Source organism: Phragmites australis, chromosome 6, assembly GCF_958298935.1.
Source record: "Phragmites australis chromosome 6, lpPhrAust1.1, whole genome shotgun sequence".
NCBI lineage: Eukaryota > Viridiplantae > Streptophyta > Magnoliopsida > Poales > Poaceae > Phragmites > Phragmites australis.
The window spans coordinates 10,693,562-10,716,684 of NC_084926.1; the positions used below are offsets into that span (position 1 = coordinate 10,693,562).

Below are 23,123 nucleotides of genomic sequence, written 5' to 3' on the forward strand. Positions count from 1 at the left end.
TCAACCGAAAAGTTCTATACGGTGTGTTTGGTTGTTTATATTAGGGTTTATTTGTTTTAGCTGAAGATTGTAAAAAACAGTTTATAGATTGTGGATTGTAATAAGCTGGATTGTAAAAGCTGGATTGTGGATTGTTACAATCTGGTGGAAGACGGATTGCTGGATTGTTACAGTCTGGGTGTTGAATTGTAACAATACAGCTTTTCCAACTAGCTGTTTGTTTCAGCTTTTGGATTATGATCAGAATCCAACTTTTACAATCTAGCTGTTTATTTCAGCTTTTAAATTTTGATCACAATTCAGCTTTTACAATACGAAATAAATAGGACCTTAGTATTTTGGTTTGCTCGTATGTATATTCATGTGAACAAGGTTATTTTGTTTTTGATATGCATTGTTTTTCTTTACATCCATAGATGTAATTATACAGTTAGAACCTAATTTGGTAGATATGTTTAAATCGAGCTTCTCTCTAGAGCATAAATTGGTAGATGTATTGTATCTGTTACAGTGCTGTAATGGGCACACTCGTTAGTCTCATGTGCAGGGTTATTGTATCCGCTCATACAATCAATCAAACATATTTATATGATCATTGCATCCGCTCATGCAGACAATCAAACACTTTACTTTTCGGAGTTACTGCATCTGCTCAGTCTGCTTCTACTCGTTTAGGTTATACACTGTAACTCTATAAAAACTCGTACGAGCAACCAAACACACTCGTAAAGTCTATGTTATTCAACTAGGTTTTTAATTCGGAATGGACAAGGTTTTACCCCTCGAGACAAGGTTTTTGAGGTAAAATAAAAAAATAGTCGAAGACACCCGCTATGTTGGTTAGCAAGAAGCTGAAGTATGTGCGGAAAGTTAGTTGGTGTGGTTGTGAGGTCATAATTGCTATCAAATGTACTATAAAGAATAGATACAAGGTTAAGATATTCTAATATGTTCATACATACATACTTGTCTCACCGAGATCACGACAATTGATACGATCAAATAGATAAGTAAGTGAGAAAGTTAAGACTACATTATTTAATTCCTATAAAACTAGCATTGACACCTCATTGTCATACATGTATCTACATCTTAATGAGAGGGGTTTAGAATATGAGATGCACAAAGCAAGACCTACATAACTATCATAGTAGCTTGAGAATTATGATAAAGGATTGAGATACATAGATATTTATCGATAATCTTACTAAAAAGAACTCCATTAATTTAGAGTTTTACTTTGACTATGTTATTGACGAAGAGGGTAAGTTGGTACATGTCTTTTAGATAGATACTACTTGCAGGAAGAGTTACGCACAATCCTAGAGAAATGCTCTCTTTTGGTGGTACATATAATACCAATGAATACAACATAAAATTTATATCATTCACGGGAGTTAGCCATCATAGAGGTTGTCTATTGTTGGAGGCTACATTGATTTTTTAGTAAAATGCACCAAAGATCCTCAAACTTCTCAAGTTGTATCATTTAGGTTCACACACTTTCAAACTGTAGATTTGGACCATTAATATTGTTAAGTTATGCATCTCACGTCCATAACTGTTTGTGCCCCTCTGGTGCAAACGTGGAGTGCCAAAAAATTTAAAATTAGAAATAATAGAAAAATAAGAAAACTAAAAAATAGAAGAAAAATCAGGAAAAATAGATTTTTTATAAAAAAAATAAAAAGTAGAAAAATTAGGAAAAATCAGAAAAAATAGGACGCATGAATATGTCACATGCTAGAAAGAATAAAAATTTAAATAGTATGTAGGACATGTTGCATGTGATTTAGTGACATATTACGCTATACTGCCAGTTAGTAATAGACATGCTAGAAATTCTTGTTTTTCTTAAAAAAAATCAGCACATGCGACATTAAATAATGCAACACATCACATTCTATAATACATTTTACTTTTAGGAAGGAATCAATGAGTGTGTCTATTACTAACTGGTAGTATAACGTAATATGTTACTAGACTACATGCAACACGTCCTACATACTCTTCAAGTTTTTATTCTTTCTAGCATGTATATATGCATTATTTAATGTTGTACATATTGATTTTTTTTTAAAAAAATCAGGAATTTTTAGCATGTCTACTACTAACTGGCAGTATAGCGTAATATGTCACTAAACCACATGCAACATATCTGACATACTCTTTAAATTGTTATTCATTCTAGCATGTGACATATTCATGCGTCCGGATTTTTCTTGATTTTTTTCTAATTTTTCTATTATATTTGATTTTTATTTTTTTCTATTTTCCCTTATTAATTTTTTATTTTCCCTAATTTTCTTGATTTTTTTCTATTTTTTCTGATTTAAAATTTTTTGGAACACCACGTAGGCGTCTAGTGGCACACCACATCTGTACTTAGAGGGGGTGCGCGAAGGATTATGAACCCGGGATATACGACTTAACAATATTAATGACCTAAATCTGTAGTTTAACAGTATGTGGACCTAAATGATATATGTTGACAAGTTTGAGGATCTATGGTGCATTTTACTCTTGATTTTTTATGAGAGGATATAATCATATGTATAGTTATTAAATACATTCCTGAAAGTAGTTGGGGGAGGGGCTGTACCTAAACTTATTAGAAACGACAAAGATGCTAGCATAAAGGTGGCTATCGTCAAAATGTTCCCTACCGGACAAGTTTGGCTCACCCGTCAAGGAAGTCAAATGATTTTATAAATGTGTGAACCATTGTATACATTCCTTGAAACTACACAAGAGTTTTAGTCAGAACGGGATACGATCATTAACTATTTTGGACTGGAACGTAATGAATGGCTTGCTGACCGGTATCACATTTATGTATCCTGAATGCCAGCTTACTTTAGCGACATATTCTTAGCTGGGATTTTTAGAACAATTTCAAGGTTAGAGAGTGCTAACTTTTTTTTCAAATGCTTCATTGGCTAAAATTATTCTTTGATTGAGTTTTGGGTTTGATTTGACATCGTAGTCGAAGAACAATGAGAAAAGGAGTTGATAAAAGACAATATTAGCCTCCATATAGATCATGTATTGAAGACAGGATGATCAATTGAGAAGCATATAAGTGAAGTGCTCACATATAAGATATTTTTGGAATTTTAGAGTGAGGTGTTGGCTGCTAGTGATAGTTGTATTGTTGATAGCATGAAGCAGGAGGGTAGTATCAAAATATGTTCCATAACTGATGAAAGCCTCAAGGTAAGAGAAGTCAAGCTAGATATTTTCACCATGATTTCTCACTACTCTTTTATGCTTTTTCAAACACATGGAATTCCTTGGCACCACATTATATATGTATTACGAGGTGCAAAGCTGAATGAGCTACCTAGTCACTATGTGCTCAAAATATGGAAAAAAAATTGCATGAAGGAGATCGTATATGATGCAAATGGAAATTTGGATACATAAGTTAAAAGGGTAGCTTCGGAGATGCGCAAGGAAATGAAAGACATTTTTCAACAAGCTACAAGTTCCATGTACATCAAGCACATTGTTAGAAGTAAATTTTAAAAGTTTGTGGATGAAGTGAAACAAGAGCTTATTGCCAAATCAAAGAAGTAGAGTTGAATAGTTTGAAGGTTTCATTGGGTGTAATATTCCTTCCCAAATTAATATATTGCCATCAAAGGAGGTTCACTCTAGAGGGAGTGTCAAGAGAATTAGAGGACACTTGGATAAGAGTGGAGGGGACAAGGAGGAGGATGCTAAGAAAAAGAAAAATGAGAGGGTTGCATGCTTGTGCTGGTCATGCAAAGAGCTGGTGCTACATGACGAACTTAATTGTCCTAAAAAAACACACCTATGCGAGGTAGGTACACACTATATATTAGTAGAAATCACATTTGCCTATGTTTTTAATAGCGTTTTGTGTTTTTTTTTTGGTCATACAGAGTTTCAAATCTCATATTGGATTTTAAATCTCTTTTCAGATGAACTTTGTTTCTTGCTATCTGGTGGCATCAGAAGGAACGAGTCTTGACATGCCCACGTCCGTGACATCCAACACATCTCCTTCAGGGTTCACAAATGCAAGCAACCCTCACGCATTCTCGAAATGCGTAAAATTCGAGAGAAAATTCAAAAATTCAGATGAATTTGTGCAGTCAAACCTGATTTGTCTGAGGCAAAAAAAAAAAAACACTCGAATTGGACTCTCAAAATGTGACCGGTTTTCTCGATAATTCGACTAGTTTTGTTGATATTCAATTGTATTTCGATCAATGTAGAAAACCACTCGAATTCTTTGAAAACTATTCGGTTTCCCCGATTTACTGAGAGCATTTCTCGAATTTTAGTGAAGCTAAAAAAAACTCAACATTGTAAAAGCAATAAATAGTTCATCTGAGCTTCAAATCAAGCGAAACAAATTTTGTTGGTTTCCCTGTAATATGATCTACATGATAGAAGTATTTATACTCATGAAAAAGTTGAATATTTTCTATGAGAAAATGTATTTGCTAAAACTAGTTAAATGCATAGTTAATTCTTTGCTAATCCAAAAATCATGAAACCAATTTTGTTAGTCTTCTTACATGATCCTAAATGTCTTTTAAACATACATGAACTCGTGAAATATTTATTGTAACATGCAAGAATGTGTAAATGTGTTACAACTAGATTAATTCATAACTAACCCATCACACCTCCAAAATTAGTGAAACCACTTTAATTAGTTACTTATACTATGCTTTATGTAGGAAAAATAATGGTAAATATGAAAAAGTTAATTACAATGATGTTTCTTAACATGTTCACCTTATGCTTATGAACTTTGTAAAAAACATGGAAAATTAATAAAACACTAATGAAGTGAAACAAATTTTAAAGATCCTCTTAAGATACCCTCTACACAAGAAAAATATGTGTTTGCATGTTAAGATTTTCCTTAATGTGATTGGCCAAAACATCATGTTTATACAATCCATTTCAAAAATTTTCTTTTTTTTTCAAACTTCTTCCATATAAAATAAGATGCAAATGAAATTATTTTTTATTTTTTTTGCAGAAAGTCTTAGAATTGTCTCTAGTATTTTTAGATTTTTTTTATTCAAATTTCAAAATTAGCTCGGTTTAGGAATTCGATGCGGCTCGAATTGGTCAAATTTCATGAATTTTGACCGATATTCATCGCATTTGTGAACCCTTTCTCCTTTTGATATATTTAAAAAAATCATGTAATCATTTGTTTTTGGAACCATGAATATTTATTTCACCTGCACGTGTTTCAATATATTTTTTTCTCCAGCTTCCAGGATATGTTTCCAGCATGTACCCATCTTAATCTGAATGACATACTAAGTTATGAACATGTTATTTGATTGGCAGGAAGGTTGCATGTTCCATTTTTTTCATCTAGATTTCACACCAAAGTTTCTGGATGATTGATTTTTCAGAAGATAGCAGCTCCATTCCTCAGTTTACATGAATGTGCAAACCTCTTGCTGGTGCGAATTCTGAAGGGGTTATTCGGCAGTTTGCAATAGCTCTAGGTCCTAGATTATGTCAATAGTGACAGTGAAATGCCAATTTGTTGTTAAACATTTTGAGAGCTATATTTGACAATTGAGACAGCTCAAACAGGCCGACGGTTTCAGAGATAACCAACTGAAACATTCACCACACATTGTGTCGACTTGGAAGTAAACAATTTGTCAAAAAAAAAAAAGCAGTGAAGAATGCACTACTGGAATTAATCTCAGTCGATTATGAAAAAATGACCATAGTTACATCGGCAATACAAAATTTCAATTAAAAAATACTTCGGCACGTCAGCTCAACAATTCCCATCGTGACATCTCAATTGAACTTATTCTGGTCCGAAACAATGACAATTTGGTTTACAATTTGACCATGTAAAGCAATTACCAGAATCCCTCATATCGACAACAGCTTATCGCTTACAAATCAGACTACATATTCATGTTTACAATGAACTGTGAACTGAAGACAAATATTCATCCACTATTCACAAATTATAGCTCTCCACAATGAATTTCTGTTACAGACCAAAAGTTCAATGCAAAACTAATCATGCCTGAGCTACCACAACTAGGGTTGACAACTAGACCTGTGGGTCCGGGTTCCTGCGGGTTCTATACTAGACGGGTTCGGGTTCGGTTCTAAATTTTCGCTCACGGGTTTAGCGGGTTGGGTACCGAAATGGGTCAGGTCGGGTTTGGGTTTTCAATTTCACCTCTAGTTGCCCACATGTCACCTAAAATCCATTCCAGTCTGTAGATTTACTGTGACTAGGCCAAAAACCCAACTCCCACAGTCCATTGCACACATTCACACACACCGCCTCCCATGCTCAATCGGTCAGGCGTCAGCCGCATCGGGCTATTGGCTGCCGCTTCCCCGCTGGCACTGTCGCCTCCCTGTTGCTCGGTTGCCACCGCTCATCCGCCCTGTCATCACCATTGCCTCCCCATCGCCCCTGTCACCTCCTCGCCTCCCGACAACTGCCGCCCGACCACCTTCGACTGTAGATCCGTTAACCCATCCCCACCCCACCTTGCCGCCGTTGCCTTGCCCCTTCGCCTGGCCGTTGTCGCTGAGTCGCTATTGCCCCGCCTCATCGCCCGGTCATCACTGCCCGGCTCCGCCGCCCCTCCGCTACACGGCCCTGCCACCACTTGGCAACTGCCATGCACCCACACATGAGAACCCGATAGGCGCCCAACGGGCTCAGGTTTGGGTACGAGTTTCCGCCCGATTAGTAATTCGGGTACGTGTCAGGTTAAGGGTGTCGGGTTTCTTGTCGAGCATGGTTTTGCTCCACCCGGACCTAATCTGACCCATTGCCAGTGTAACATCCCAAAATCCTAGGTAGTAGTTTTTAAGATAATTAAAAGTTGTTAATGAGAGATTACAAGTTTAATTTTAAAGAAATTGTGCTTCTTTAAAACTTTGGGAGTATAAATTGTATTACTTTCCCTTTTCTTTTGGAATTCTTTTGGTGTGCTCAATCTGTGGTGGTTCATTTGTTTGGTGTTATTGTATTTATGAGATTTTCTTTTATTTTTATCTTGAGTTTTTTTTTTTGCATCAAAAATCTTGTTTCTATATGCATAGCATCTTATTTGGAATTATAAGAAAGTTAGCTTAGCTAAAAGCTACAAAACTTTAACCAGATACACTTTACAAATTATAGTATTTTTGGTAGAATTTTTTCAGCACATGTGAATAGGTTTCAAAAATCGAAGTTTATCTTAGTTAAAAATAATATGTAAGATGCAGCGTGCATCGTGGGCCATTTTCTCTTCCCTGGCATGTTTCCTCTCTTTTGACCCAACTCAAATCAACCAGCTGCCACGACACAGGAAGCTTAAACATCATTGTCCTCCTCGCCATGTTGCTCCCTCTGCTCGGCGTTAGCCGAGGACGCCGCCCATCCCGCACAGAGGCGCTCCCTGTGTGTCTGCTGCTCCTCTTTATCCATTTGCTCAAATCCGCTCACCTCTTTGCGCACAGGCACCTCCGTTCTCTCTTGACGCTGCCTACTAGTCTTGTGTCGAGTGTGTGGCATGGTGATGCCACCGACGTGGACGATGACTTCACAACGCTTAGTGTCGTACTCTTTATATTCCCGGACAACATACTCCGGGTGCTCCATGATTTCCAGCCTGGTCATGGCAGCGTACAACACCTTGGAAAAACCAGGAGTATCCAAGCAGTACTCAGTTACCCAGCCTAGCTCCTCCATCTGCAGAGAGAGGGAGGGGTCAGCGTTGGTTAAAGAGCTTTTCAAAAGAAGGGAAGGGAGAAAGAAAATTTTATAACATAGTTTTTATAAAAATAACACGTCCAGGTCTACGATCTCGTCTTACAGCTAAGTATGGCTCTGATACCACTTGAAGCGCCCTCAGGTTATCCTCGGTGCTTAAAACCATTATTATACCAGTCCCTGGATCAATCACTGGTAAATAAGAGTCTTACAACAGGTATTACCAATACCATACAACTTAAGGAGCGGTGAGTATAATCCACCAGCCTAATAAAACATACAATAATAAGCCCAAATGCATTATTACAAGGGTACACAATAACAAAGTACACAACAGAGACAACATGAAGAACACGCCACTCCACAGGCAACTCAGGTGCGGACGCGACCAAGCCTACTCGTCTGCCTCACCGTCTGCCTCGGTGAAGTCCGAATCGTCCTCTGAAAGTACAATTAAGGGTGAGTACAAGAGTACTCAACAAGTCTCAACCCTTGCCTTACGGCAGGGGGTACGAATACATGCATAAATGGAGGACAAGGATAAGCTGTAAGGTTGAATTTTGCAGAAAGCTAAGTTTTACACATGCTTGGTTCATTTTATATAAAGCGGTTTATGAAAACGAAATTAGTAATAAAAAAGGGTTGTCCAAGTTTTGTTGTTGTTGGACACCCCGTTCACGGCAACCGATGGCACACGGCCCGACCTATATTCCAAAACAGGCACACCTTGCCCACTCACTCACAAGGAGAACACACGCAACCCATGCTAGTTGCTGCAACTGAACCATAGTTCATCCATGACCGTGGACACGGCTATTCGAACAGTTTTACCTCTACAGAGTTGTGCACTTTACCCACAAGCAGAGTTCGACAACATTCCAGTGCCGTGGAAGCGCGACTTAACAAAGCCATTACCCACAACAACATCATCTCACTAATCGCCTATGGGAGCTAACCAGGGGTTCATGACCTTTAGCTAGGCCTCCAACCGAGTCACGAAGCCTGCATCACCCACACCTGCTCCATGGTTCCCCGCTGCACACCTACCTCTAGACGATAGTAGACTAGCTGAGGGGATTTAGACTAAGCCCTACCCATACAGGATCGAGTGGTTGTACTGTATAGACTAGGTAGGATGCCACATCAACTCGGTCTTTAAACGAGCCAAGGCAAATATCTCCATATGGAACATGCCACACGGGCAGCACTCCTCCCGAAGCCTGTCTCACCGATAGCGCTCCGACTCCCTAGGCATTCTCGAAGGAACCCTGATTTGCCTCAGCTCTAACCCCAACTCAGATATTATCATTATCATCAAACAAGGTTTTATCCAACCATAACTCACACAACACCAACACTAAGTTTTACACCTTTGAAAAGCTAGATATGATTAAGCATAAAGTAGCAGTAAAGATTATCATCCTAAGCATGCTAATAACAAGGTAATCGCCTGAGCTTAGGTAAATGGACTAAGGAGAGATCCTAAGTTTACCAAGATTTAGCATATAGGGTAAATAAAAGAAGGTTGGCTAAGCTTTTATAATAGGTCATAACTAGTTCAACAGTTTAAAATATACCAACCAGTAATACTTAATGCAGTATATCGAAGTAAAACAGCTGTTACAGGTCGTGTTGATAGAACTGGGTTTAATATGGTCAAAGATAAATGGATTGAGACTTGCCTTCGTTGAAGTCCTCGAGGGGGTCCTGCTCGAGCTCCTGGTTCCTGGCACCACCCCTTCCTCCTCCTCAACGAACTCTCCAGCTTCTAAACGCGATAAACAACCAAGCAAATATACAATTAAAAACAAATAAAATATAAATAAATTTGAAATAAATATGAAAATAGTATGAATAGATAGAGCTTGAATTTAGAAGAATATCGGTGAAAGAATCGTTGAAATCGGAGTTTAAAACAGAGGAGTTATGAGCTTTGGAAGTCGATCGTGGATTAATTCAGGAAAAAAAAGAAAAAGGGAGAATATTCCTGGAGTATTCTATCAAAAATCTGGTTTTCTGAAAAAGAGGAAGCGCACTGTGCATTTTGGGCTTTGCTGCTGCGTTGGGCTTGATGATTGGGACAGCCTGTTGGCCGAAGTGGCCCATGCCGGCCCGGTGGGGAAACTGACGGTCGTGCTAACGACGTTAGCCGGTTGGGCCCGCCTGTCAGATTAAGTGAGAGCGAGAGGGGTGACGGGAGGGAAACGGCGGGGAGACGGTGCCGTGGCCGGTTCGGTCGGCCGACTTGGAGACGGCGGCGCGGAAGGCCCGCGGTGGCGGCTCGCCGGAAAGGCTCTCCCAGTCGCCGTTCTTGACGGCGAATACACCGGGAGAGAGAGGAAGGTGCGAGGATTCGTTTTGGGTGTAGCTTGGGTTGGGGTGGTAGCATAGACGACCGTCGGCTTGCGGCTTTAGTGGCAGCTCGATGAGCTCAGTGTGGAGCTCGGTGAGGGCATGGGAGGGAGAGAGCAGTGAGGGAAGCGGTGGAGGTGCTCGGTGCGGCTCTGGGTGGCCAATAATGGCGGTGTTTGGTAGCTCGACCGAGGAGATCGTCCAGGAGGTAATCTCGATGGAGAGAGAGAGAGAGTAGTGAGATTGGGAGAGGATGGGAGAGAGAGAGTGGAGCTTGCCTCAAGGAGCTTGGGTGGGCGCGGTGAAGCGGGGCAGAGCTCGGGCGAGGCTATTTATAGGCGGGGAAGGGGCGGGAGCTCGTCGGTGAGAGGACGGCGGAGAGGACGGCTCGACGCGCTTGGTACAAGCGGCGTAATTACGGCCATAGCCGAGTGACTCGGCTTTGGCAACACCATACGCATGTGCGGGGGTGTGTTGGCACGGAGAAAGGGGGCAGGGGGCGAGCGAACGACACAACGAGGTTGGAGGTGTCCGGCGGTCGGGTTTCCCGTGCGTGGTCTTTGATGGTACAGTCAGGATGTGACGAGCTAGGGCAGAGGGAGGGCAAGAGGACGGCATGACGGCATGGCATGCGGTAGAGGGGGGGGGGCACCTACGCGCGGTGACCGGGCGAGCTCCAGCGCACGCGCACGTACGTCGTGAGGAAGGAGAAGGATGTCGCTCGGGTCGGGCTGGCGTGGTAGAAGGAGAGGAAGAGGGAGCTGGGTGGGCCGGAGGAAAAGAAAAGAAGGCGGCATAGGGGGGAGAAAAAGAGGGCCGGGCCGGAAGGATAGCAGTGGGCCGGTCGGTGGAGGAAAAAGAAAAAGAAAAGAAGAATGGGCCGGCTTGGGAAGGGAAGGGGGAGATTGAGCCCAAAGAAGAGTTTTGGACTTGATATGAGATTTTTTAGAAGGTTTTTGAAAAGTTTTGAAATGATTTGTTTGAAAGAATTTTGAAATCCGGTTTGGCCAAAACTGGGATGTTATAAGTTACTACACAAATACACATATTGTAAGAATTTGTAAGAACAATTACCACATAAGAAACTCACAAATTAGTTATGCAACATAGGGTTAAAAATAATTGTTCAAATTATTATAATCAAGATGAAGATTGGCGGTGAATTTTCTAGAATTTTAGGAGGTCAATTTGAAGCTTTAAAAATTTAGTGAAAGTTGAAAAATTGTCCGTTTTGAGTAATTTTTGTTCAAATTTGCCCCAGGCTTATTTTTGCAACGTGTCAAAATGGGTTCCTGCAAGTTATGTTGTTACTACAAAAATTTGTTTGAACTGTAGACATCTTTTAGATCATCAGACAGAATTATGAAAAAAATAGAAAAATAAACACACGTGCACATTTAGCTAACTACCTTTCTAGGTTCATCACTGTGCTGTCGTTGGATGGCGAGCGTGGAGACGATCGCCAAATTTGCCAAGCAAGTGAAGAGGGATGATGAGCCTATAGGAACGGTCAATTGTTTGGCGAGTTTGCTGGATCCACATTTTTCAGTCTTTTGGTCAGATTTATCGATGACGAGCTAGTTACCAATGCTGCTAGCGATGCTCTAAAAATTTGGTAAAACAAGAGTTGTATGGACTGTGGCCACACCGATTTTCAGTGGAGCTGTGAAAATCTGGCCACAGTCCAGATTTTGTTGCCAACATCTATCGGTGTTAATAAAACATTGGTTGTGCACCAAACAACAACCTCAAAGTGACAAATAAAGAATTGTTTTGAAATAGGATGGATCGTAGGTTTAAATATCTATTAAAAATAGCAAGAATTTTATTTTTAAAATAATAATTAAAAAGTTTAAAAGGTGAAGGAAAAATCCCCCTATGTTAAAGCATGTATAATGAGATGTTTATAAAAAAATCAGATTTTTTCTTAATTTCACTGGCACAAGTGGTTAGGCAGAAAACAAGATGTTTATTTAAGGACCGTTACTTATTTTAGTGTAAAAAAATAATTAATCATGTTTATACACATATAGTCTTTATTTGTACTCCCTCTGATCATAAATACTTGAAACTCTGATTAAGATCTGATTAAACTTTTCAAACTTTAACTATTAATATTTTTAAAATATTTAATTTAAAAATATAAAAATCATACACGTAGATTTTTCTTAAAAATATTTTCATAATATTATATTTTCATTGTATATTATAACTATATTTTAATAAAAATAGTGGTCAAAGTTGCACATTAAAAATCGTGAAAAGTAAAAAATATTATATTTTTAACCGGAGAAATTATTAAAAATTATAAGTTTTATATAAGCATTTAACATTTGCTTTTTTTAAGCATCTAGCAATAAGCACCTAGGTTTGTTCGTGCTCCGAAACGGACTCACGTAGACGAACGGTTCAGATCGCTTGAGCCTCTGGATAAAAGGTAGGGCCCGCGTGCAGCGTCGCTGCCCCTCCCACAAAAGTAGATAGCCGGATAGCGTTTCTTCCACAATCCTCACGCCGCGGCGACGCCTCCAACCCCCCTCCTTCCTCCGTCCCATGCTCCGCGACTGACACCTTGGCCCCACATAGCATTCCGATGGCCTCCGCCACGGCCGCCGTCTCCGGCATCTTGCTTCCCCACGCCCTCCTCTCGCACCGCTCGCCGCCGCCGCAGATACTCGCCGTGGCCTCCTCGTTCCGCCGGCTCTCCCTCTACGCTTCCCCTCGCCGGGCTACCCACCTAGTTGCCCGCGCCGACGCCAGTGCCGACGCCGGTGAACCGGAGCCAGTGACAGAGCTTGAGCCTGTCACTGCCTCAGCTGATGCGGAGGAGGGGGAGGCGGAGGGGGGCGTCGCTGTGGCGGAGGAGGAGGAAGAAGCAGACGAGCCGCCGCTGCCGCGCAAGCCCGGTGTCAAGTTCGGCGAAATCATCGGGGTGAGCATATCTTGATAGCATCCGGAAATGGATTATGAGTAATGTGATAATGTGGTGGCGAATTACTGTAGAGAAATTGTAGGTTGCGAGGCAGCAGCTCATTGAGGAGTAGCATTTCTTTGCTTAGTGTACAGAATTCTAATTCTCTGAGGCGAATGTTTAGGAGTCGTTTGTTGAGTTATTGGCAACATAGTCTCTAAAGCAGCAGCGCATATGGAATTAGCAGTGCACGAAGTGGAGAACTGATTTTCTCACTGTGTCTTCGAACTTCTTAATAGATAGTCCTTTCCCGAAGGGCTTGATAATGCAGAATAGTCAGCAAGGATCCTCGTATCTTGTATGCCCTTAATTCCTTTTCGTCCTTGCACTTTTTCATTGACACAAGCACATGGTTGGATAGAATTTTGGTGCTTTTACTAACTTTTGCATAATTCCTGGCTGTTCATTGATAATGTTTGTACAATCCATTATGACTTTGGGCAGCGTAACATGTTACGTACTATTTCCTTGAATTATTTGGTTTTGTAGATTCTGAACAAGCAGTTCATTGAGGAGGCTGAGAAGGTGAAGACTATCCCGGATCTGAGGCCCGGTGATATCATTGAGCTTAGAATGGTGAACTTTTCACTAGTCTTGAATGTTCTCTTTTACCTATTCTTAATTGTGTAGTTGTTGATGTATGAAGTAAACCTTGTTGCAGCAACGGCCCAACAAGAGGAGATTGTCGCTTTTTAAGGGCATTATCATCGCCAAGCACAAAGCTGGTGTTCACACTACAATACGTGTTAGAAGGATCATTGCTGGTGTAGGAGTTGAGATTACCTTCCCTGTGTAAGTTGGGGTTACATGGTTTCTGGAATCTGTTCTGTGCAGTGCAGATAATATGCCTAGTATTGCACGGTGATCTGTTATGTTTTACTACTTCATCTGAACATTGAAATGCTTGGAACTTCAGACTGCTATTCCTGAATTCCTGCAACAAATGTTATTAACGCCCCTTATGTCTTCCATTGCAGGTACTCGCCCAGGATCAAGGAGATCAAGGTAATCAGACACAAGAAAGTGAGGAGAGCAAAATTGTACTACCTGAAGCACAAACTTCCCCGTTTTTCAACCTTCAAGTAAAATCAGATATGCCGGCAGAAAATCTTCTCCCATTGCCATTTTGATTTTCCTTTGGCAAGCGAAATTCACTTATCCAAATCAGTACATTTCACTGTAATTATTGGGTTTCAAATGCGCAATATCTACAGTTCTTTTTGGCATATTTTGGCTTGCAGTGCAAATGTATTCTGTCCGCGGTGTACAAAATTCATACCAGGACTATTCTTATTATGAATTTTATCCTTTATGGGAGACCTGGATTCTCAAGTACCTGTCTAACAGATAGTCAATATGTACGTATGTTGCTATCATCAAAATTAAAGCTTGTTATTAAACAGTAGGTCTGCGTTTTTATGGATTAGTAGTTGACACGATGAGTACTAATAAATTGGAGTTGAATTTCTCAACAGGACTGGTTGGTTTGTTGAACCATCTAGCGTATCCATTACCCCTCTAGTTTATGAAAGACTTCTATCCATGTCAAATGGCATCGGTGTTTCTGTGCTCATGACGTTGCTGCCACTGTTAGGCTTGCGCCACAGGAGAGTTCTGTCACTGGAAATTGCTTGCCGTGTTCTCCTACTGAAGAATCATTCATTTTCCCCAATCTGTCTTGAATTCTATTCTACCTGACAGCATCAAATTTTCTGTTTACGTTTAGATCAAATTTCTTTAAAGCGACACCCCATCTCCTAATGGTGAAAATGATTGAGAACCTTATCTGGTAGCTATTAAAAATTGTATGAATTGCTACCATCAGTAGAATACAGGTCACGTATGCTCCAATGGTTTGTCGAGGAGAACACAGAGCGAAACTGCTAATGTTTGTTTAATACTTCAATCAGGCAAGAATATTCTTCAGATCCAATTTTTTTGTACTTCACATTTCGTACTGTATGACGATTTAAGAGAATCGATGCAATTCTTGTGGCACTGCAAGTACTGCAACTGCAACACAATCTTACTATTTTCTTATATTTTAATAGTTTTTAGTGATGATTTACTAATTGTGCTAAATAGCACACAAAAAACTTTGTAAACTCTTTTCGTCAGAATTATTATTGAGTGAATGATATAAAACTACAAGTATTGTGCTATTTATAACATAAAACTATAAGTACTGTGCTTAGTAACACAAAACTATAAGTATTATGAACTAATTTCATATAAAACCCGATTTTTATTAGATTCACCTTAAAAATAGTCTTGTATTTCTCCAAAAATTATAGAATTTTTTGTACGTGTTTCATAATCCATATACAATCAATTTTAATTAGATCCACTAAAAAATCTGTGTAAAATTTAAACTAAAATTTTTCAAAAAATCTACTTTTGTAACACTAACAACTGTTAGGGCCAAAGTAACTCACCTTTTCACCATATAATCTAGGACTGAAAATAATTTTAGAAAATTAATGCATCATATAAGAAGAATATTAGTGAATTTTTTTCATATTTTAAGGATTTTATTTGAGATCCTAACAATTATTAGAAGTTATAAAAGTAGTTTTTGGAGAATTATAGTTTAAATTCTACACAGTTTTTTTAATCCAATTAAAATACGTTGCATGTATTATACAACATGTAGAAAAGTTATAGGATTTTTGAGAACTATAAGACTATTTTTAGGTGTATCTAATTAAAATCAGTTTTTGTATGAAATTAGTACACAATACTTATATTTTTGTGTTACTTAGACACAATATTTGTAGTTTTGTATTATAAATGATACAATATTTATAGTTTTATGCAATTTACTCATTATTATTTATGTCATATAAGTAATATGCAAAATTAAAATTGATTAATAATAACTGCCAAAAGCCATGTCTTTCCGGTCCTGGAAACAGCACCCTGAATAAAGTAACATAAATCACCAACCACCAATAAAAGAAAAAAGAACAACGCTGTTCAATTAAAGAAAAACAGAAAGGCGAACTGCCACGGACCCGAGAAGTGAGTGCTGCCCCGTCAATGTCGCCGGGAAGCCAAGAAAAGCAAAGCAAACCCTTTGGTTTCTCTTTCCTCCTCCACCCCTGGCTTCCTCCCCTTCCCATTTCTCCTCCAAATCGTTGCTCTTTTTAGTTTCTTTTGCTTGCACTCAGTTCCTGGAAAGAGAGGTTTGGAATCCGCTCCAAACAAATAGAAAGTAATCTCTTCCCTCTTTTTATGAAATAAAGAATAAAACACCAAGTTTAATTTTGTTATAAGTTGGTTATATAATCACTATGATTTGCGATGCTTACAAATGCATAGTTGGACTTGTGGTTTTCGTTCGAAATTATTCTAAGGTGTAATGCTTTCTAGCTAAAAATCTGTTATCACTCAGTTTCATACTTGCACATTTACAGAACCAGTAAAATGATGTAACTTGAACATACTAGTGCAGAGTATTTCCCTTTTTTAGTTCATTGAAGTGCTTTCTGGCTCTTCTGGAACTATAGTTTCCCCAGCAAGAGAGCTACAAAGCATTCAAATAATCGCCACCGATCTTTCACCTTCCTAACAGCGTTTCTGTACTCGTGCTTGGCCTTGACATTTTGTTTTCCTACACCTATGTGAAACTTGAGATTAAGCACTATAACTTTGTTGGTTAATTATGCTCTACTCAGATTATACTTTTTGTCATGGTCATCAGTCATTTTCTCTCCTTTTTTTTGTCGCAAAGGGACTTTGTCATCTGTTGTTGGGTGATTGCTAATGTTCTTTTGTAAATAAAGTAGAATACTTTTGGTATGCTTCACTTTGTGTATTGCTGTCGTTAGAGATGTGTTTACCTGCAATTCTTCTTTTCAGTAATGATTAATTTGATAATAACTGGTGATCTGTTATGTTTTACTACTTCATCTGAACATTGAAATGCTTGGAACTTCAGACTGCTATTCCTGAATTCCTGCAACAAATGTTATTAACGCCCCTTATGTCTTCCATTGCAGGTACTCGCCCAGGATCAAGGAGATCAAGGTAATCAGACACAAGAAAGTGAGGAGAGCAAAGTTGTACTACCTGAAGCACAAACTTCCCCGTTTTTCAACCTTCAAGTAAAATCAGATATGCCGGCAGAAAATCTTCTCCCATTGCCATTTTGATTTTCCTTTGGCAAGCGAAATTCACTTATCCAAATCAGTACATTTCACTGTAATTATTAGGTTTCAAATGCGTAATAACAGTTCTTTTTGGCATATTTTGGCTTGCAGTGCAAATGTATTCTGTCCTCGGTGTACAAAATTCATACTAGGACTATTCTTATTATGAATTTTATCCTTTATGGGAGACCTGGATTCTCAAGTACCTGTCTAACAGATAGTCAATATGTACGTATGTTGCTATCATGAAAATTAAAGGTTGTTATTAAACAGTAGGTCTGCGTTTTTATGGATTAGTAGTTGACACGATGAGTACTAATAAATTGGAGTTGAATTTCCCAACAGGACTGGTTGGTTTGTTGAACCATCTAGCGTATCCATTACCCCTCTAGTTTATGAAAGACTTCTATCCATGTCAAATGGCATCGGTGTTTCTGTGCTCATGACGTTGCTGCCACTGTTAGGCTTGCGCCACAGGAGAGTTCTGTCACTGGAAATTGCTTGCCGTGTTCTCCTACTGAAGAATCATTCATTTTCCCCAATCTGTCTTGAATTCTATTCTACCTGACAGCATCAAATATTCTGTTTACGTTTAGATCAAATTTCTTTAAAGCGACACCCCATCTCCTAATGGTGAAAATGATTGAGAACCTCATCTGGTAGCTATTAAAAATTGTATGAATTGCTACCATCAGTAGAAGACAGGTCACGCATGCTCCAATGGTTTGTCGAGGAGAACACAGAGCGAAACTGCTAATGTTTGTTTAATACTTCAATCAGGCAAGAATATTCTTCAGATCCAATTTTTTTGTACTTCCCATTTCGTACTGTATGACGATTTAAGAGAATCGATGCAATTCTTGTGGCACTGCAAGTACTGCAACTTCAACACAATCTTACTATTTTCTTATATTTTAATATTTTTTAGTGATGATTTACTAATTGTGCTAAATAGCACACAAAAAACTTTGTAAACTCTTTTCATCAGAATTATTATTGAGTGAATGTTATAAAACTACAATTATTATGCTATTTATAACATAAAACTATAAGTATTATGAACTAATTTCATATAAAACCCGATTTTCATTAGATTCACCTTAAAAAATAGTCTTGTATTTCTCCAAAAATTATATAACTTTTTTACGTGTTTCATAATCCATATGCAATCAATTTTAATTAGACCTACCTAAAAAATCCTTGTAAAATTTAAACTAAAATTCTTCAAAAAAATCTACTTTTGTAACACTAACAACTGTTAGGGAAAGAAACTCACTTTTTCACCATATAATCTAGAATTGAAAATAATTTTAGAAATTAATGCATCATATAAGAAAAATATTAGTGATTTTTTTTCATATTTTGAGGATTTTATTTAAGGTCCTAACAATTATTAAGAGTTATAAAAGTAGTTTTTGGAGAATTTTACTTTAAATTATACATAATTTTTTTTGAATCTAATTAAAATACGTTGCATGTATTATGCAACATGTAGAAAAGTTCTAGGATTTTTAAGAAATATAAGACTATTTTTTGGGTGTATGTAATTAAAATCAGTTTTAGTGTGAAATTAGTACACAATACTTATATTTTTGTGTTACTTAGACATAATATTTGTAGTTTTGTATTATAAATGATACAATACTTATAGTTTTATGCAATTTACTCATTATTATTTATGTCATATAAGTAATATGCAAAATTAAAATTGATTAATAATAACTGCCAAAAGCCATGTCTTTCCGGTCCTGGAAACAGCACCCTGAATAAAGTAACATAAATCACCAACCACCAATAAAAGAAAAAAGAACAACGCTGTTCAATTAAAGAAAAACAGAAAGGCGAACTGCCACGGACCCAAGAAGTGAGTGCTGCCCCGTCAATGTCGCCGGGAAGCCAAGAAAAGCAAAGCAAACTCTTTGGTTTCTCTTTCCTCCTCCACCCCTGGCTTCCTCCCCTTCCCATTTCTCCTCCAAATCGTTGCTTTTTTTAGTTTCTTTTGCTTGCACTCAGTTCCTGGAAAGAGAGGTTTGGAATCCGCTCCAAACAAACAGAAAGTAATCTCTTCCCTTTTTTTAGTGCAGCAATTTGTTCATCTTGTGGCTTCTTTTCTGTGTGTTTCATCAGGTGGTTGCAATGGGAGGTAGCGGAGCGCTGATCTCGGTTTACCCGGAGGAGCTCACCTTCTTACGTATGTTCTGCGGAGTTCTTGAGATTTTTTATTCACATTACGATTTGTTGAACTTCCGTGGGTTTGCCCCGCGTTAAAATTCTCTTGCGTAGTTGAGCTGGACAAGCCGTGCTATTGCAATCTCAAGGTGGTGAACAACAGCGAGCACCATGTCGCATTCAAGGTCCATGGCCTTCCCATCTCTTGATGTTCGCCTCAGAATTTTCGCGTTGTATTTGGTGAAAAGTGGACAAGGCATGATCAAATTTATCCCATTCTTTTGCCAGGTGAAGACAACATCACCGAGGAAGTATTTTGTCCGGCCGAACGCGAGCATCGTCCAGCCGTGGGATTCTTGCACTATAACGAGTAAACACCTGCTTCTCCATGGTTCTGTTTAGGATTCTTCGTTTGGTTTTTGATGTGCAATTGTGTCTGTACCTGCGTTTCTATTTGGGGATATAGTCACACTCCAGGCACAGAAAGAGTACCCACCAGAAATGCAATGCAAGGATAAGTTCTTGATTCAGAGCACGAAGGTGGTTGCCAGTACTGATATGGATGAGATCCCCCCTGATACGGTAAGCAAAAAATGCAAAAACGACTAATTTATAAGGTTTAGCGTTATTTTGTAACTACAGAGAAATGATATCCAAAACCATATGCCATCTTGTTGTATGGGTGCAGTTCAACAAGGAAGTTGATAAGGTAATTGAGGAAATGAAGCTTAAGGTTGTTTACACAATACCTAGTGGAGGCTCAGACGACTCTAGTGTGACATCTTCAGGAAACAGGAGCTTCAAAGCGGCGTCTGATGATCTGACGGTGAGATTGTGGTAGTCCTGTTGTACTATGTGTGGAACTTATGATTCACTTATAAACTTTCAGTAAATACACTTACTGTTGATCACATGTATACACCGTACTTTGCAGATGCTGAAGAATGCAAGCATTGATGAGGTAATACACTCTTATCCCAACAGCATTTCTCATTTTTACTGGGAAACTTGACCGAAGATACATGTTAGTTAAGATTTTCTTCTGATGAATTCAGAGAAGAAATAGTTCTGCCAACTTGAATATGACACGCTTGAAGCATTTATTATGACTCTGTAATGTTGTGTGGTGCATGAACAATCTGTTTCTTTACACATTGATTGTGCAGTGAGAGAATTGCTAATACTATACTGATATGCCACACAGATTTCCTTCTGCTGTTCTTAGATTCTTAAATGCAAGACACGCTTGTAAAGCGATATTGGGGTAATGACATACTGGCATTGATTATATAAAATTTGTGAAGTGCAAGTCTGAGAATTAGGAAGCTTAAGATGTTGAAGCAATATGATTTGACAGTTGAAAGATCATAAAGTTTATCATGGGGAAAGGTACCTATAATTGGGAGGTCATGACTGAGAGAGGGAGGGATGCCCAGAAGCCCATGAACATGTTGCCTTATGCACACTATGCACTGGGACCAGAATTTGGATCTCTTTTCTTGATCGAGATATTCCTAGTTTCCAGCTAAAAAATTAGATAAAATTGGATCATCCCAAGTGAGTGCTTCATGAATATTCTCACTGTAACAGAAATCCTATACTTTTGTGATCAAGCTTGCACGAATAATAAAACACCCTTTGGGATACCTTTGTCATTATTTCGTAAGTTTCTCCTTTTGTTTTATTCAGATCCAGACAATTCAGCGCCTGAAGGAAGAAAGAGATAACATGCTTCAGCAAAATCAGCAAATGCAACGTGAACTGGTACAGTATATCAAACTTCATTCACTTCATTTTCTTCCCATATTTTACTTGATCATGTTGACATTTGGACTTTGGTCCTTTCTTATTTTTTTGAGCAATTTGGACATTGGCCGTTACATTAATGAAAGGTAAAATATGTAGTTGTTTGTGTTAAAAGATGTCTGACCTTTGAGCAAAATGCAAAAGAATTGTTTGGTCCTTGGTGTTTGACATATTTTATATTCTTGAAAATATATGGCTGATAATATTTTATCTCCAAATGTAAAATACAGAACACACATTTATGTTTTCTGATAGTTTTTTTTATTTGATTGTCTTATTATAGGTTAAGAAAAGTAGAATTCAAATGTGGCTGGCAATGGGTTCTGGGGATAGTGTTCTTTCCTCCTTCGTACGCTCATTTAAAGATAAATGACCGCAAAGTAACCAGATTGAGGTGTCATCTGCGGATGTGCCAAGCACACACAGTTTCTTTCACAAAATCCAATTACTTTCCACTTAACAATGAATAACTTTATGTTGACGTAGCTAAGAAAATCAAAGTAGTTAGCCTGGCTGTAGTTTGTTCAGAAAACGTGAGGATGCGTGCGAAAGGTTCATTGCCTACAAGTATTTCTTGAATATAGAATACCCACTCACTAGCAATTAGCATGCAACATCCACTCTGCCCTGTTATGTTGAATTTTCTACTTAGAAGATCAAACTGTCGTTTCAGGATGTGCTCAGGAGGCGTAGGAGCCGCAAAGGTGACTCGGGCTTCTCCTTGACATTTGCTGCTTTTGCTGGGGTAATAGGTCTTCTGGTCGGGCTTCTGATGAGCCTCATCTTCTCTTCCCCACCGGCCACTGCTTAAGACACAAAGGTTGCAGACTAGAGAAGCAGTGTTCAGGATCGACATCAGGATGAGCTCGGTAAAAAGGATGGAAATTTCAATTCCAGTCTCCATTGTTATTCTGTTGTTCTTTAGGCTGTAGTTATGTGAAACGATAACGGGTCGCAATGATCCACCCGTGCTTGCTTCATCTTCCATTTGTATTTGCCCTTCGGTTGCAATCCTTTATGTATTTAGTTCGATATGTATCAGGACGAAAGCTGCAAGCAATCACCGATTGGAAATGTAAAGTGGAACTGATAGTAGTAGACTAGTAAATATCAAGGGAAAAGGCTGATGTCTACTACCTGATATCTATATACCAGATCCCTGATGGTGCTCCCTGGGAACTTGGGTCCTTTACTTCCAAGTTCCAAGTAGACTTCTTGCGCCTGATCCTTGTTTGGAACGTAGAGATTGTATGGAATTTTATCATAGATATCGAGAGAACTTGGTGGGTTTTAAACGGGCATGGTGCAGAGGCGCGCATGGAAGAAGAACTAATCCCAGGCGGCCAGGCCCAAATCTGCAAGTAGCAACACACAGAAAACCAGCAGGCACGAGCGCAGCCCATGATCCAGCACCCCGGCCAGCCACAGCCCATTGGCTGCCGATAATAGGGAAGCCCACGAAGCCGCGGAGCCCAGGACCGCAGCCGCACGGCACAGGGCCAAACGGCGGTTAGCCATCGCGCCGCGCGCCCCAACCCGGAACCACCCGCGTCGGCTACTCGCTTCGGCCGGCGCACGTCTCAGATTCCCAGCCCCCCATCACGCGGCCGCACCAGGGCTCGCCGGCTCTGCTACATCCTCAGTCGTAAGAACCGACGCCTCGAGCCACCGGATAGCCGTGCGCGGGCCGGCGGCGGGTGCGCTGTACTGAAACCGCCGGACGGTGACACCAGACCTGAAGCCGCCGGACCGGTGCACCGTACTAAACTACTACTGCTGATCACTGCCTTTTTGGCTGTGGCCCTGGTCACTGGTGGTGGCGCGACAGGGATTCCTGGAACCTAAGTAGCATGCACCAAGCTTCCAGGGCCATGCTTGATGCCTTCCCGTCCTGAACCAATGGATGCGCATGTGGCCTGCGGATCGCATG

At 39.4% G+C, this 23,123-nt stretch overlaps 2 protein-coding genes across 3 annotated transcripts; both read left to right on the top strand.

Moving 5' to 3' along the window:
• The first annotated feature begins 12,552 nt into the window (after nucleotides 1-12,552).
• LOC133921641 (large ribosomal subunit protein bL19cy-like) lies at nucleotides 12,553-14,399 on the top strand. The gene is made up of 4 exons (XM_062366605.1): nucleotides 12,553-13,028; nucleotides 13,557-13,643; nucleotides 13,729-13,859; nucleotides 14,045-14,399. The coding sequence occupies exons 1-4, from the start codon at nucleotides 12,690-12,692 to the stop codon at nucleotides 14,151-14,153; spliced, it is 666 nt and encodes a 221-aa protein (XP_062222589.1). The 5' UTR covers nucleotides 12,553-12,689; the 3' UTR covers nucleotides 14,154-14,399.
• Nucleotides 14,400-15,752: 1,353 nt separating this feature from the next.
• Nucleotides 15,753-22,372, top strand: LOC133921640 (vesicle-associated protein 2-1-like). 2 transcript variants are annotated; one of them, XM_062366604.1, is made up of 9 exons: nucleotides 15,753-16,252; nucleotides 19,346-19,409; nucleotides 19,502-19,572; nucleotides 19,676-19,757; nucleotides 19,854-19,969; nucleotides 20,076-20,213; nucleotides 20,322-20,348; nucleotides 21,077-21,151; nucleotides 21,867-22,372. In XM_062366604.1, exons 2-9 carry the CDS (start codon nucleotides 19,355-19,357, stop codon nucleotides 22,002-22,004), a joined length of 702 nt encoding a protein of 233 aa, XP_062222588.1. In that variant the 5' UTR covers nucleotides 15,753-16,252; nucleotides 19,346-19,354; the 3' UTR covers nucleotides 22,005-22,372. The 2 variants fall into 2 exon arrangements, with proteins under 2 accessions (XP_062222588.1, XP_062222587.1); XM_062366603.1 differs by lacking the exon at nucleotides 15,753-16,252 and adding an exon at nucleotides 18,884-19,246.
• Nucleotides 22,373-23,123: the final 751 nt, after the last annotated feature.

Bases quoted from the DNA above. Each gene is read 5' to 3' on its own strand.
- LOC133921641 (XM_062366605.1), top strand. From the start codon at position 12,690: ATGGCCTCCGCCACGGCCGCCGTCTCCGGCATCTTGCTTCCCCACGCC. The intron at 13,029-13,556 runs GTGAGCATATCT...TTGGTTTTGTAG, and splicing joins AGTTCGGCGAAATCATCGGG to ATTCTGAACAAGCAGTTCAT. The intron at 13,860-14,044 runs GTAAGTTGGGGT...CTTCCATTGCAG, and splicing joins GTTGAGATTACCTTCCCTGT to GTACTCGCCCAGGATCAAGG.
- LOC133921640 (XM_062366604.1), top strand. From the start codon at position 19,355: ATGGGAGGTAGCGGAGCGCTGATCTCGGTTTACCCGGAGGAGCTCACC. The intron at 19,410-19,501 runs GTATGTTCTGCG...TCTCTTGCGTAG, and splicing joins GGAGGAGCTCACCTTCTTAC to TTGAGCTGGACAAGCCGTGC. The intron at 19,573-19,675 runs GTCCATGGCCTT...TTCTTTTGCCAG, and splicing joins AGCACCATGTCGCATTCAAG to GTGAAGACAACATCACCGAG.